The 13,347-nt window shown below is 39.1% G+C and overlaps 1 protein-coding gene across 22 annotated transcripts in view; it reads right to left on the minus strand.

The window, feature by feature from the left end:
* The window catches only part of Mff (mitochondrial fission factor), a 34,530-nt gene extending 24,060 nt beyond the window's left edge, over window positions 1-10,470 (minus strand). For 12 of the 22 annotated variants that reach the window (XM_005005737.4, XM_005005736.4, XM_003474617.5 and 9 more), the window contains exons 1-5: window positions 10,302-10,470; window positions 7,085-7,205; window positions 6,130-6,307; window positions 4,949-5,169; window positions 3,454-3,623 (exon numbers count right to left, since the gene is read on the minus strand). In XM_005005737.4, the coding sequence (XP_005005794.1) occupies window positions 3,454-3,623; window positions 4,949-5,169; window positions 6,130-6,167 (429 nt within the window). In that variant the 5' untranslated portion in view covers window positions 6,168-6,307; window positions 7,085-7,205; window positions 10,302-10,470. Of the gene's footprint in view, window positions 1-3,453; window positions 3,624-4,948; window positions 5,170-6,109; window positions 6,308-7,084; window positions 7,228-9,620; window positions 9,723-9,755; window positions 9,895-10,065; window positions 10,255-10,301 lie in introns of those variants that run through there. The other 10 variants (XM_013157528.3, XM_013157530.3, XM_023567076.2 and 7 more) reach the window with 10 other exon arrangements.
* Window positions 10,471-13,347: the final 2,877 nt, after the last annotated feature.

Raw genomic sequence — 13,347 nt, forward strand, 5'->3', positions numbered from 1 at the left:
CGGCATGGATTACAGCTGCTCCTTCAGAACATACTGCTCCTGACAGAAGATTACGGCGGAGTTCAAACCCTGGCTTGGCCACACTGCTCAAGGCTGCTTCAAGTCTTTGGGATTCTTCTCCAATTCTTTTTCCTCACAGCTCTACCTTTTCACCCTGTGGAAGAGCTTTTCCTCCTGGCTCTAGGTGAGAAGCCTTTGTGAGAGGAGGTAACATCGGTTCCACTGCCTGCTCATTCACAGCACTGAACCCGCCGCAAGAACCCAAAGGCGGCCACCCTCTGGGTATGCTGTAGTTTCACGTTCACATGATTTACTGTATGGCTACTTCAGAACTCCCTGAGCGAGGAACTGCTAAGCAATGCTCTTGTCCCACAGCTGCTTTCCAAACTCTGGTGGAAATCAGACACATAGGAAGAGCTGGTTGATTTCCTCTCTCCCAACCAAGTCTCCAACTTTTATCCACTTTCAATGAGCAGGGGATCCACATAACATTTCCAGCCCTTCTGTAGGTGCTCTTGGATTCATTAAGCCCGTTTAAGAACTTAAATGCAGTTGTAGTCTATGACTTCGTTCCTTCTGCCAGTCAGGCTTTTAACAACAATTGTACAATCTTCCTCCTAAAGACACTTTCCAGGCAGTCTTCTTTTGTAATACAGGCCAGTGCATCTCAGCCAAGGGGGATTCTGCTTTCTAGAGAACATTTGGCAATGGCTGGACAGACTTTTTAACTGTACTAAAATACATGTAATATACAGTTCCCAATATTAGCCAGTTTTAGATGTATAACTCAGTGGCATTTAGTATGATTACAATGTTGTATCTGTATCACCACAATTTAGTTCCAGAGATTTTTATGACTCCTGAAGGAAACCACGATGACTATGCAGTCAGACTCAACCCTTCTTTTCATCCCTGGCAACCACAAACTTGCTTTCTGTCTGTGGATTCTGTTCCATCACACAGAATAGTATGATATGTGGCCTTTTCTGTTTGTTATCTTAAACTCAGCATGTTTTTAAGGCTCATCCATGTTGTACGACATCTCAGCACTTCATTCCTTCCTATTGAATTATAGTCACTATGAGAATATTTCACACGTTGTTTACCCATTCTTCAGGTGATGGACATCTCTACTATTTCAATCTTTTAGCTACTGGAGACACTTTTGGTTGTCATGACGTGGAGGATACAACTGGCATCTTGAAGCTGGAGATCCTGAAAGTTGTTAAACATTCTGCAGTGCCAAAGGAAGCCCTTACCACAACCAAGAAGAATTCCAGTTCAAAATGTCACTAGTGCTGAGGCTGATAAACCTTGGCATCCAGTGAGTATGGAGCAGAACAAGCCAGAGACTCACTCACAGATTCAGAGTAGCATCTCAATCTGTTATCAGGACTCAAGATCTTACCGTCCTCCCACACTGGCCCATACCTAGGAGCTGCAACAACTCGGGTTCCTTCCCCTTCTACAAGCTTTGAGTATAAACCATCATCATTGCTTGCTTGCCTGCTTTGTCTTTGGTTTGGTTTGGTGTAGTTCAGTTCAGTTTTGTTTTGGTTTGGGCTGTACTGAGGCCTATACACTGAGTTATGACCTCAGCCCCTTTTCTTTTTTTAATTTTGAGACAAGATCTCACTAAATCACTAAGTTGTCTAGGCTAGGCTAGAATTTGCAGTTCTCCTGGCTCAGCCTCCTGGCCACCAAGCCTGGCTTGCTTTCCTTTTAATAGTTAGCTGCCACTAATCTCAGAAACTCCTCTCTTGTGTGCCAAGATTTGGTTCCAACTATGCAAAATCTGAACATTTTTATAAAAATAATATTTATACATATTGGGCTTTTAACATGAATTTTCAAGATAAGTTCATGCACTTGGCATTATCTTTATCTTTAGTTTACAGATAACTCTTAGACTTGTTAAATAACTTGGCCAAAGTTATGCAGTAAGTGGCAAGGCTGATGTTCAAACTTACATCAAATTTTCAACTTCAAAGTTTTTTTTCCCCAGTGCTACACATTCAGGACATTTATCACATTTAACTAAATAACATAAATAATGCAAAAGCAAACCCCAAACAGTCTCCTGAAAGCAATCTTGTTAAAACTTTTCTTCATTAAGTTTTAAAGTAATCACTCAGGAAAGTGCTTGCATTGATTTTAATCAATGCATTGCGCAGGCAGGAGTCTAAAACAGGGGAAGCAGGAATAAAAAGGCCACAGCCAGCACAGCCAGGGAAGCGCCTCTCTCAGCAGAAGCCTTGGTCTGTGGAGCTGGGGAGCCAGGCTTCTAACCGGCGTGAAAATGCCGTGATACCCTGGGCTTTACGTGGCCATCTCTGCAACCTCCCTGTCCTGTGCGGTTTCGTATCCTTGTGAGCTGCTGCTTTTCCCTTACTCATACCCCTGTCCTGCTGTGATAAGGCAGACGGTCAGCGTTCCGGGAGCAAGAACTGAGGTCATTCACTCTTTTACTACACAGAAGCTCAAAAAGTAAAAAATGGTTTAAATAAAATTTTCAAAGTATCCTGATGTCCAGTGGCCAAACTCTCAAATTCTGTGCTTTTAACTAAGCAGAATCCAGAATGTTCAAACTGGCACTTAAGAGCATCTTACTGCTCAATGACTTCAGGAGAATCTTAGAACCTAAAAAAACAGCAACACCTATTACTCGAAAACTGCTTTGCCCTAGCTTAGATGATTGCTTAACCCTCTGTGGAAAGGACTATACGAAAGGTGAAAAGGGATGCAGAAAGTATCAAAATTAATAAAGAACATGCTTGCCCATTGTCTTCTATCAGTCTCATAACAACACATTAAAAGTTCAGAAGAATAATGAAACAAATGCACTACAGAAGGCATCAAGAAATCTCCTAAAGATCTTCTTGAGTAATCAGCAGAGGCAGGATTTGAATTCTACCAGTAACAACTTATCAGTCCATATTGCTAATTCAAGTCAAAACTACTAACGTTAGTACTAATATTACACGTTATACAGCAACTAATTCAGTGGAAATATTTCATTTAGTAGCAAAAATAGGTACTGTTTGGCAGACTATTTTCTTAATTTTTATTTATTTTTTGGTACTGGCATTGAACTCAGGGCCTTGGGCCTGCAAGCTCCATCCCTGGCCCTGCCAGACTAATTCTGTAACAAAATGATGCATTCATTTCCTCCAGTTGTGAAATTTCTGTTTTCTCTGCATTACTTAAAATATAATCATACATAAAAGTTTTACCTTTTAGTTCACACAAATGTTAGTATTTCCCACAAAATTTTCATTTTTTGATGCATAATAAAAATAGTAACATAATATATTTTTGGGTAATTTATAAATCAGAATTAACAGTAATCAATATTCTAGGTACAAAGCTTCTGTTACCTAGTACCAGTGATAAGATTCATTGTCTCTTTCCTCCTCCTTAACATTTACTTTCTTTAATATTCTTTCTACTTACTTCATCATTTTGAGGGGTTGGAGAAGGTCTTTCTAAGTCCAGAAAATCTAGGGGTCTTTCACTTAGTGTAAGTACACGAGGCGGTGTTTTTAGTGCCAGAGGCTTTAAAGGAGTTGACTGAATAAGGTCAAGATCTGCTGGTCGTGAAAATGAAATTTCTTCATTATTTCCTAGTAGAAAAAAAACAAACAATGATAACTACAACAGCAACAGAATGAAAAACTAATAAAAGAAAAAAGAAAGGCAATTTTTAAAAAAGTAGTTTTGTTAAAATGTCTTTGTATAATAACCTGCACAATAGCATTAGACTCCTTAAAAGGACTCCTTCAGCTTGACATGGGGTCCAAAACATGCACCCTGGGAGACCAGGGCAGACAGGTGGCAAGTTTGGGCCCAGCCCGGGCAACTTCATTAGATGAGACACTGTCTCAAAGCCCTCCACTTTCACCGTTAGACCTGATACATTTTACTGCTATTTAACACAGTGGTGCATATATTAGAAATTATGTAACACACACATATGACACAACAAACCAAAGCCTGTATCCAAATATATATAAAACATTCTTCTAATACCCAATTTTGCAAATTGGCAAAACATCTGAATAGATATTTCAAATGTTCAAGATATGCAAATGGCCAAAAGTACATGAATGGATGTTCAAAATTACTCATTATCAGGGAAATATAATTAAAATCACAAGGAAACCACATTGTATGTCCACCTGAACAACTAAAATCAGAGATTGACAATGCAAACTTAGCAAAGATGTGGAGCAAATGATTCTCTGATACATCACTGATAGGAATGTAACATGCTATAAAAATTTGGAAAATTGCCATTATTTGAAAAACTTTCCATTTACAACCTAATAATTTTACTAGGTATAAGACATAAGTCTTATACATTAGATGTATCCACAGAGTAAGATCCACTTAGTAATCAGGTGGAATGAATAATCAATGTACAATATGGAATAACCTCAGAAACATTATTCTAAGCAAAAGAAGCCAGACAGGGTGTGCAGTAGTATTCCATTTAAACAGAACTCTAAGGAACACAAATCCACTTTCTGGTTACAGAAGGGAAACCAAGGGGTCAAAGGCACCTTTTGGACCAATGTTTTGTATCATGACTATAGTGGCCATGTGACTGTGTACACCTGTCAAAACTCATGGAGGTCTACTTTAAAATGTATACATTTTATGTGTGTAGAACTCTAACACTGTTGAATTATTTTTAAAACAGCTTAGAATTTCAAATATTGTTAACAAATAGAAATTTTGAAAATATTACCTTGCGTTTCCCAAATCCTTTTTCTAAATATTTTTTAAATCACCAAAGACTCCATCAAAATATAAAATAAAGATTTGTTAGGCCTAGAAGTCTGGGCCTTGTATCTGCCAAGCAGGCATTGCGCCACTGTGCTACCGTCCCGGCCCCTGGGCTATATTCCCAGCCCGTTTGGCAAATTCTTAAGAAAATGTGAAATACCTGCCACAACAATCCTCTCTGGAACTTGCATTATCACACTAGCATTTGGAACGCCTTCTTGGAATCCTTGTTCTAGGTCAGCATTTGGTGGTGCTACTTTTAACTTTTCCGGGACCCTCATTCGCTGACTAATTCCTTCAGTGTATTCCATCTCATACTGAATTCGACTAATTTCTGCCATCTCAGCAGCAGTGGGAGAAGGAAAAGCTGCCACACTAACCCTGTGGAAAAAGATGTTAAGACCAGGGTGACTGAAGGTTAGACTGTCAATTTGCTCTACACTGTGATGTTAGAATACCTTATGATAGATAATGCAAAAGGAAACTTCTCATTTGCAAGTACTGAACATACACCAAAAATAAAAGATTGAAGAAAACGGTTTCTCCAACATACCACTCTTACTTATGAGCTGAAATTGTCCTGTGAGACTACTGCTCAGGAACAAATTTAAAAATTATTGTAAAACCACAATACAAATGTGCACACACACATACACATACTCTTTTGGCATAAACAGATACACATGCTGCTCATAACTCAAAAATGCCTGAAATAAAATTTAATTTAAAAATTCTTAATCAGAGGCCAAGGGTTTCGCTTACTGATAGAGCATGTGACTAGCATGCATAAGGACCTGGGCTTAATTCCCCACAATGAAAACATAAAATTTAGGTTACTTGGGAGAAAGCTGCTTATATTCTACAAAACTGAAATTAAAAATTGCGTCATGCATGAAAAGCCTTTAAAAGATGGAAATCAGCCTCAAAAGGTAAATATGGCCAATTCTGAATTTTTAAGAAGATGCAACCCCCTTAAAATAATATAAATTAAAACCTTTCTTAATGAAAATCTATCTGATGACGATACAATATCAAATGTATAATTTATATTAGTAAATCTTTGATATGCTTTTGAAGGATTAAAACTTTTTCATTATCAATTTGTTACATATATATTTGTTTAAAGTAACAAATGCTTTTAAAACAAAGATAACACAAATGCATTGAGTAACCTTCTAAACTGGAGAGAAATTCATGGGCCCAGAGAAATGCAATAGAAAAAATGTTGCCCCAAAATACAAAATAAAGCATGAAAGAGCAAGATTAGCCTAAGTCATCAGCCTTCAAGCCACTGTCGCTCAAACCTGTAACACCAGCTCACCTCAACAAAAAGTCACTGACCTTCCTAGTGGGCTGTCACTGCTTGTTCTTTTACTCATTTTTAATACAGTAAATAGAGGCCTACAATAGCTATTAAAACACTGCTACCCTTTTGTTCAGTTTACTTTACACAACAATTCCCCTACAGATCTGAACTTTTTTGGAGGTGTACATAACAACACGGACACTGCTTTTCCAGCTGTAAAAAAGAAAGAATAAAAATCAGTATTTCGACAATCCATTTCATGAAAACTACTAATAAAGGTAAATATTTATATAAAATGGCTTTTGGATTTGAACATGGCTTGGGATTTGATCTGAGAAACTAATTTTCATATCTCTCCAAAACAGAGTTATTCCATAGTACTTCAAAAATCATAAAGATGCCTTTAGTACAGTCATTGTTTTATGATTTTTTGCAAACAAGATATAGAAAAGCTCTATTAAATGTTTATACAAATATAAAGTCAGGTTAGTAAAAACCAATACTGCCAAAAATGCCTCTAATCACATATTAGAAAATTAGAATACAGAAAAAAAGCTTTACTCTTTTAGACTAAATATAAATGACAAAATCATGAACAGAATGCAAATTACAGCAAATGCATTTGAGGTAGCCTAATGCTAGTATGTAAGTAATGGCTTCCTTAAAAGAAAATAAATATCAAAAATCAAATTATACTAATTTTTCTGTGAAAGATATTATATAAATAAATTAAACATAATTAAATTAAATACAGCATAGCTGGGAAATTTCTTAATCTCCACATCAGAGATGCACCCCACACCTTAAATCCCATCCTAGATGCCTGGGAGCTCTTGAAGCTTGCTTACTGAGCTAAGCTTTAATAATTGTTTTGATTTGACTGCTAATGAGCTTCTTTTATTCTTTACCAAAATGTACAAATATCAAGGATTTGGCATGCAGATGGGTTAAAGGCTAAGAAACAGAGCCAAAAGAGAACATTTCACTCACCAATGTGTACCAGGTGCTGCCTGCTGTCTGGCACTATCTGGCACTATCTGCTCCTGCGCTTCATATTAAATCCTTAACTTGCTTTGCTGCGCATGGGCTGGACTTGGAGCCACTTTCCTCCCTGTGAGAGAAAAATGGGATGACTGGGAAAGCAGATGATACAAATATTAGGAATTCAACTGGAAATTATCCCAGTGATCAAAGTCACAACGATACACAACTTTATACCAGAGTCCTTCCTGGCAACTTAGCAAGACCCTGTGTCAAACTAATATATAAAAGGGTCTGGGGATGTGGCTCAGGGGCAGAGTGCACCTGGGTATGATCCCTACTACCAAGCAAGTTTATTAACAGTTTTAGTTTGTTACATAAGCTAAAGGTCAGCGTCTACCATCGTTTCAGATTTGTATTTGGAAAAATGTGGTGGATCAAAAATGTTTAAATTAATCTAATACTTACAAAGGTGACAAATGTATTGGTTGCATTTTCACTTACTTAAAATACCTTTTTAAAATCCTGAACCAGTAATAAATCCATGTGATACAAAATACGTAAGAATACAGAGTATGCATGGTGGTCCATGCACTCTGGAGGTTGAGACAGGAGGCTCTCGTGGCCTGGAGGTGAGACAGGAGGCTCTCAATGCCATCCTGGGCTACACAGGGGGTTCAAGTCCATAGCAAGACCCTGTCTCAAAAAAAAAACAAAAAAGCACAAAGAATATACAGGAAATGCAGTGTCTCATTGTTCTTATTATCAATCATGCAGGTCCCTACAAGTAACCTCCATTTATCTTATTTTTGTGCATCATTCTGAACGAAATACTCTTTAAATAGTTGTTTGTATGTGGAGCACAGTAAAAGCTTCTATTCAGAAATAACACTGAAAAGAAATATCTTAAAAGATATTCAGAAGTAACAGAAAAGAATCATCTTAAAAGATACTCAGGAGGCTGAGGCAGAAGGATCGCCATGAAATCGAGGCCAGCTCAGGCTACATAGTGAAGCCTTGTCTCAAAAAAATATATAAATAAATAAAACACTGAAATACTGTATTTTGAAATTTTATAATGCAAGGGACACAAATTGTTCAACTGTCCTTTAAGTGTGCCAGTTTCCGCATTCCATTCATTGTCTTCTTATCCATAACCCAAGGGTTGGACATTTCATTCTCTAGCAACATCTTTTCTTATGATTCTGAGTTTGCAAAGAATCATCGACTTAGAATACAAAGGTGGATACCAAAGACAAACTCTAGAAAATGCCCAAGTGTCTCATAGTTGAATTACCTAAACTGAAAAAGCAAATGCAACTTTTCTATTAAAATTTAATACTATGGTTTCATTTACTGGGTTTATCATTTAAATAAAAATATCAGAATCTATTTTTCTCCTGTACTTCTCCCACGGCACTTTGGATAGAATCTTTTAGCAATAAATCAACTTCTCATCTGAGATTAACATATTAATTCCAGAAATATTAACCAATGTATTAATTCTACAAGGCAACCTGTGCATGATCCAGTTACATAACCAACAAGTCAAAATCCTCCATGGAATCATACCTAACTTAAGAATTCCGCTTTCTACACTTAGGTGGTCCCCAAGTGTCGACAGTATTTACTTACTAAATTCATTGGTTTTTTTCCCCTGTATTCACACAATATATTTACTCTGGGTTACATTTTATTTCTGCTTTAATATGACCTTTCAAGTAAATGTACTTTTTTTTTTTTTGGTTCCGGGGATGAACTCGCGACGTTATGCTTGTTAGGCTGGCGTTTATGCCACTGAGCTAAATCCCTAGCCCGAAACAAATGTACTTTTAAAAGGAAATTTTACATCAGCATCTGAAACCATGGACTTGGTGTACATATATATGTAATAAAAGTACAACTATCACAAAAAAATCCTCATCCATATACCACCTAGACTATGTCACACATTACTGGCGGGAAGTGTACCAACTATGGGTCACAGTGATTGATTCCAGCTCAACTTTACACATTAGACACTGGTACCCAGAAAGCCTAAAAAGTTCCAGAAAACAATCTGGATCAAACTGATTGCATTAGCAAAAATTTATACTGAATTGTCCAATTGCATCAAAACCACGTACTGTGTGGGTGCAGCGCCAGGTTTTTCTATAGGTTACCTGTTACAGTCCTTTCTAAACCGCTATACGTCAAAGGATGGAGACACTGGAAAACCAGGGCTCAACTGAGGGTTAATTTTGTTTTTCAAGAAAGGGTACTGACAACTCTGAAAAGTATCTATTTAACCAATGCAAAGTTTTAACACCCGCAGGGAGGCGTGCTACAGCTAAACTTCGTAATCCTAAACAGGCAACCCTATCTGACAGGAAGGGGACAACGCAGCATTTCCTTTGGAAAGAACAGCAAAACCCATTCACAAGCCTCTGAAACCGAAAAGGAGGGGCGTCTCCCAACCGATTTCATTGTATGGGCAACACCGACTAAGTACTACTGAAACCGTCCTCATCTCTCCCAAGAGCTTTGCTTTGGAGGTCTCACTAACCAACGAGAACCAAATCGAGGCAGGCACACACGGAAAAGGAAGCAGGGAGGATCGATCCTTCGCGGTCTCGGCCGGCGGACTCGCTGTCCTGCAAAGCTTTCCTTTCCGTCCTCTGCAAACGCAAGACGTCCCCACCTCTCACTAGGCGCCTGCCCTGGAGCAGCCGGTGCCGGTGCCGGTGTCGCCGAGGGGACTCGCCCTGTAGCCCGGGTCGGGGCCCAGGTAAGGATGCTCGGGTGCAGCCCCGCGTCCCCGCCGCGCTTCCACAGGACAGAAACCGGCTCCGGAACCCGGCGGGGTCAAGGTCAAGCTGTCGGGGCTCCGGGCCTTCGCCGGGCTGGAAGCGGCGCGGCGCGGGGAGGACGCCAGCCCCGACTCTGACGCCTCCCCTTTCTCCAACCCCGGACTCATTTTTGGTCAGTAAAACCCGAATCTATTCACACACCAGCGGCCCGACCAGAGCGGTAGGAGAGGTTGACCCCGGATGCTCTCAGGGCAGGCGCTTCTCCCCGAAGCCCACGGTCGACGGGGCCTGAGCTACAAAGGCCGAGCTGACGGCGAAACCCGGGGTCCGCAGCCCACGGCGCTGCAAGGGACGTCCGCGCCAGGGGTCGCGGCCGCGACGCTAGGCCCAGAGGCCGCCCCGGAGGCAGTTTCGGGTTGGGAGGAGTCAGCACTCACCCCGAGCCCTCAGCAGCGTCCCGGAGAGGGCCGCCGCCCGCCGGCTCCCGGGGCGCTCTCAGAGGCCGTTGGCCGAGCGCCTTGGGCAGCCCGGGCCAGGCACCCGCGGAGCAGCCCGCAGCGGGCCGGGACAGACGCGGAACGGCTGGAACTGGCCCCTCTCAGGAGCTGTAGCGGAAGCTGTTTTCGGGTCATGTGATGCGAAAAAGGGCGGAACCTACGGTTCACGCACTGCGAGGCGGAACTAGTGAGAGAGACGGTGTAAGGAGACATCTTTGTTGTGGGCAAAGTACGCCGTGGAGGTATAAACAAACACATTTGGTTCTCATTAGGAATTTTTAGTGATCTTTAATAGCCTCCTCGTATTTGCAAGGTAAGGCTTAGGGAGCCAGTTAACGTAATTTTTTGCAGGACTACCTGTATCGAAATTTATATGATGTGAAGTCCAAGAATCAGAACACTTAACTTGGGAGTGATTCTTAGGAACCCTAATTTTGAATACTCATTAAACCCTCCAGTTAGGAACAAAAGAATGGCCGAAATTAGGTTTCATGGTGGTTAGCAGTCTTGTTTAACTTCCCGAGAGCTGTAAGTCTAACCACGTAAACACTGACTCTCCAAGGAGGCACAGGAATGGTGAATTCGCTGTCTCCTGTCTCTCCCTCTCATATCTGGGATACACCAGTGGTACATATTGTCTGGCCTTTGGTCGTTAAGGATTTGTATCGGTAATCCTCAGTTTGTCAGGCTATCTGAATTACTTTCTCTTTGCTAAGACACAATATGCAAAGCCCAGAACTTAAAGGAGAAAAGGCTTACTTTGACTCACAGTTTATTGAGGTAACAGTTCATAATCAGTTGACTCCAAGGCAGGGCAGCTTGGCAGAGGAAAAACAGTCCATGGCAGGGTAGTCATTCTTTCTTAACTACTTGCATTTATCCATTCTTTTTCTGCCTCTTGGAATGCCAATCTGTTTCTGTCTTTTGCTTCTTAGACCCTCTCTTCCCTTAAAGGATTACCTAAAATATTCTTTTAGGAATCATTTCCTAAATAGGGTTGAGGCTTCCACTTAGAACTATTATTTGTCTCTCTTAGCACTTACACATTCTGTCCAGTAGTATAATTATGTATGTGTTTGTTTTGTTTTCCCTTACTGGAGAATAAACTCATCTGAATATAAACTGTAGATACAGGTGTATTGATTGTGTTGTAGATCTTGGATGTAAAGTAATCAACTGAAGATAATCCTAAATCAATAGTTCTCTAAAGGTATTGAGCAATCTGAGCATTTTAAGAAAAATCATAGGGTTTACAAAATCCTAGGAAAGAGCATATTTATCTGAGGCTATACATTTGGCATGTTTATTAAAAACTGGTTACTTTTTCCTCTGTGTTTGCTTGCCTGTTCATTTCTAATAAACAGATCTGGGATTACTATTATGAGTTGATTGCCTACCGCACACACTAGAAGAGGCACTCCTTTATTTTTTTGCACAGAGAATTGCACTCAAGACTTTGCACTTGCCATGTGGGTACCACTAAGCTATATCCCTGGCCTACTCTTTATGTTCTATGAGTACCCTGCTAGTAAGTTGCTAGGAATTCACTAGAAGAGATCATAATTTTCTTTTTCAAGCAGGCTGACAGCAGAGAAAAAGACATTGTGCCCAGGCACGGTTTTTATTTCAATTAACATCAGTAAAAATGGGTTCATTAAAATAAATTAGTACAATTTTACCACAGTACTTTCAAATTAGATTTTTGGCTTAATTATGACTGTGTTTCTAAATATTTAAGTAATGATTTTCATGGTATTCTTGAAATTATTGTTAAGGATAATTGTTCATTCTACTTCTCTTAATTATTATTTCCCTTATAATTTTTTTTTTTTTTTTGGTGCAGGAAATCGAACTCAGGACCTTGCACTTGCCAGGCAGGTGCTTATGCTGGTGCTATATCCCTGACCCTAGAATTATTTCTTTATTTTCATTTTGCACACTCCAAAATTGCATTACCTATGAGATTCCAAAATATTCTTTACTAATTCTCTACATTTGAAAAATTTTTAATCATTTTCTCCAAATGAGGAGCATTGGTATCATTAATGGAGAATATCAGAATATAGAGCCCATAATTTCTATAATCTGTAGACTTTACCTCATTAGAAAAGTGGACACTTCATTAAAAATGAACAAGGATATGATCTGGTGTTTCCCATAAAATTTTTAAACAGCACTTTAAAATAATAAGTATTATTTTAAAGAATCCTAACTAAAGTAACATATGTTCAGTCTCACTTTTTTTTTTAGCCTCACAATGAGTGAAACATCAGTCAAACTGATGAGGCAGGCAAAAATGCAAAAGAACAGTAATATTCAGTATTAAGTATTGAATACAGTAATAACTGTAACATTCAGAACATTTTTCCAGAGAACTTTTTTTGTGTATGTATGAAAGGCCTAATACTGTGAATTCTTTAACTCTATAACTTTTCTTTTATGAGATTTATCCTGATGAAATGTCTGAACTGACATATTTACAAAATGTCTATAACACAACTAAATTAAGTGTATATCTGTTCAGGATGTGTTGACTTTATCCTATAGCCAAAGAAGAGACTCTGCTCCAAATGATGGTTGGTTCTTGTCTACTATGTGAAAATCTGTCCACAACATATTAAACAAAACAACAACAACAACAAAAAAACTAATGACAAAATATGATTTTATCTCATTTTGTTTAAAAATATGTTTACAAAAAAAGATTCTAAACTGGGCATGATGGCACAGGCCTGCAACCCCAGCATTGGGGATGCTGAGGCAGGAGGATCATTGAGTTCAAGACAAGCCTGGTCTTTGTAAAGTGAGCTCAAAACCATCCTGAACTGCATAGTGAAACCCTGTCTCAAAGAGAAAAAAGAAAAGGATTCTGGAATGGCAAAGACCTTCATAATTTCTGTGTTGTCTATTGTTTTCACAGAGAACATCAATTACTTTTAAAAGCCAAGATAAATTTATTTCCATTTTTTAAAAAAATGAAAACCAG

The sequence above is a fragment of the Cavia porcellus genome, unplaced genomic scaffold (assembly GCF_034190915.1).
Source record: "Cavia porcellus strain 051 isolate PalLab524CR breed Dunkin Hartley unplaced genomic scaffold, mCavPor4.1 scaffold_26, whole genome shotgun sequence".
In the NCBI taxonomy this organism is placed as follows: Eukaryota; Metazoa; Chordata; class Mammalia; order Rodentia; family Caviidae; genus Cavia; species Cavia porcellus.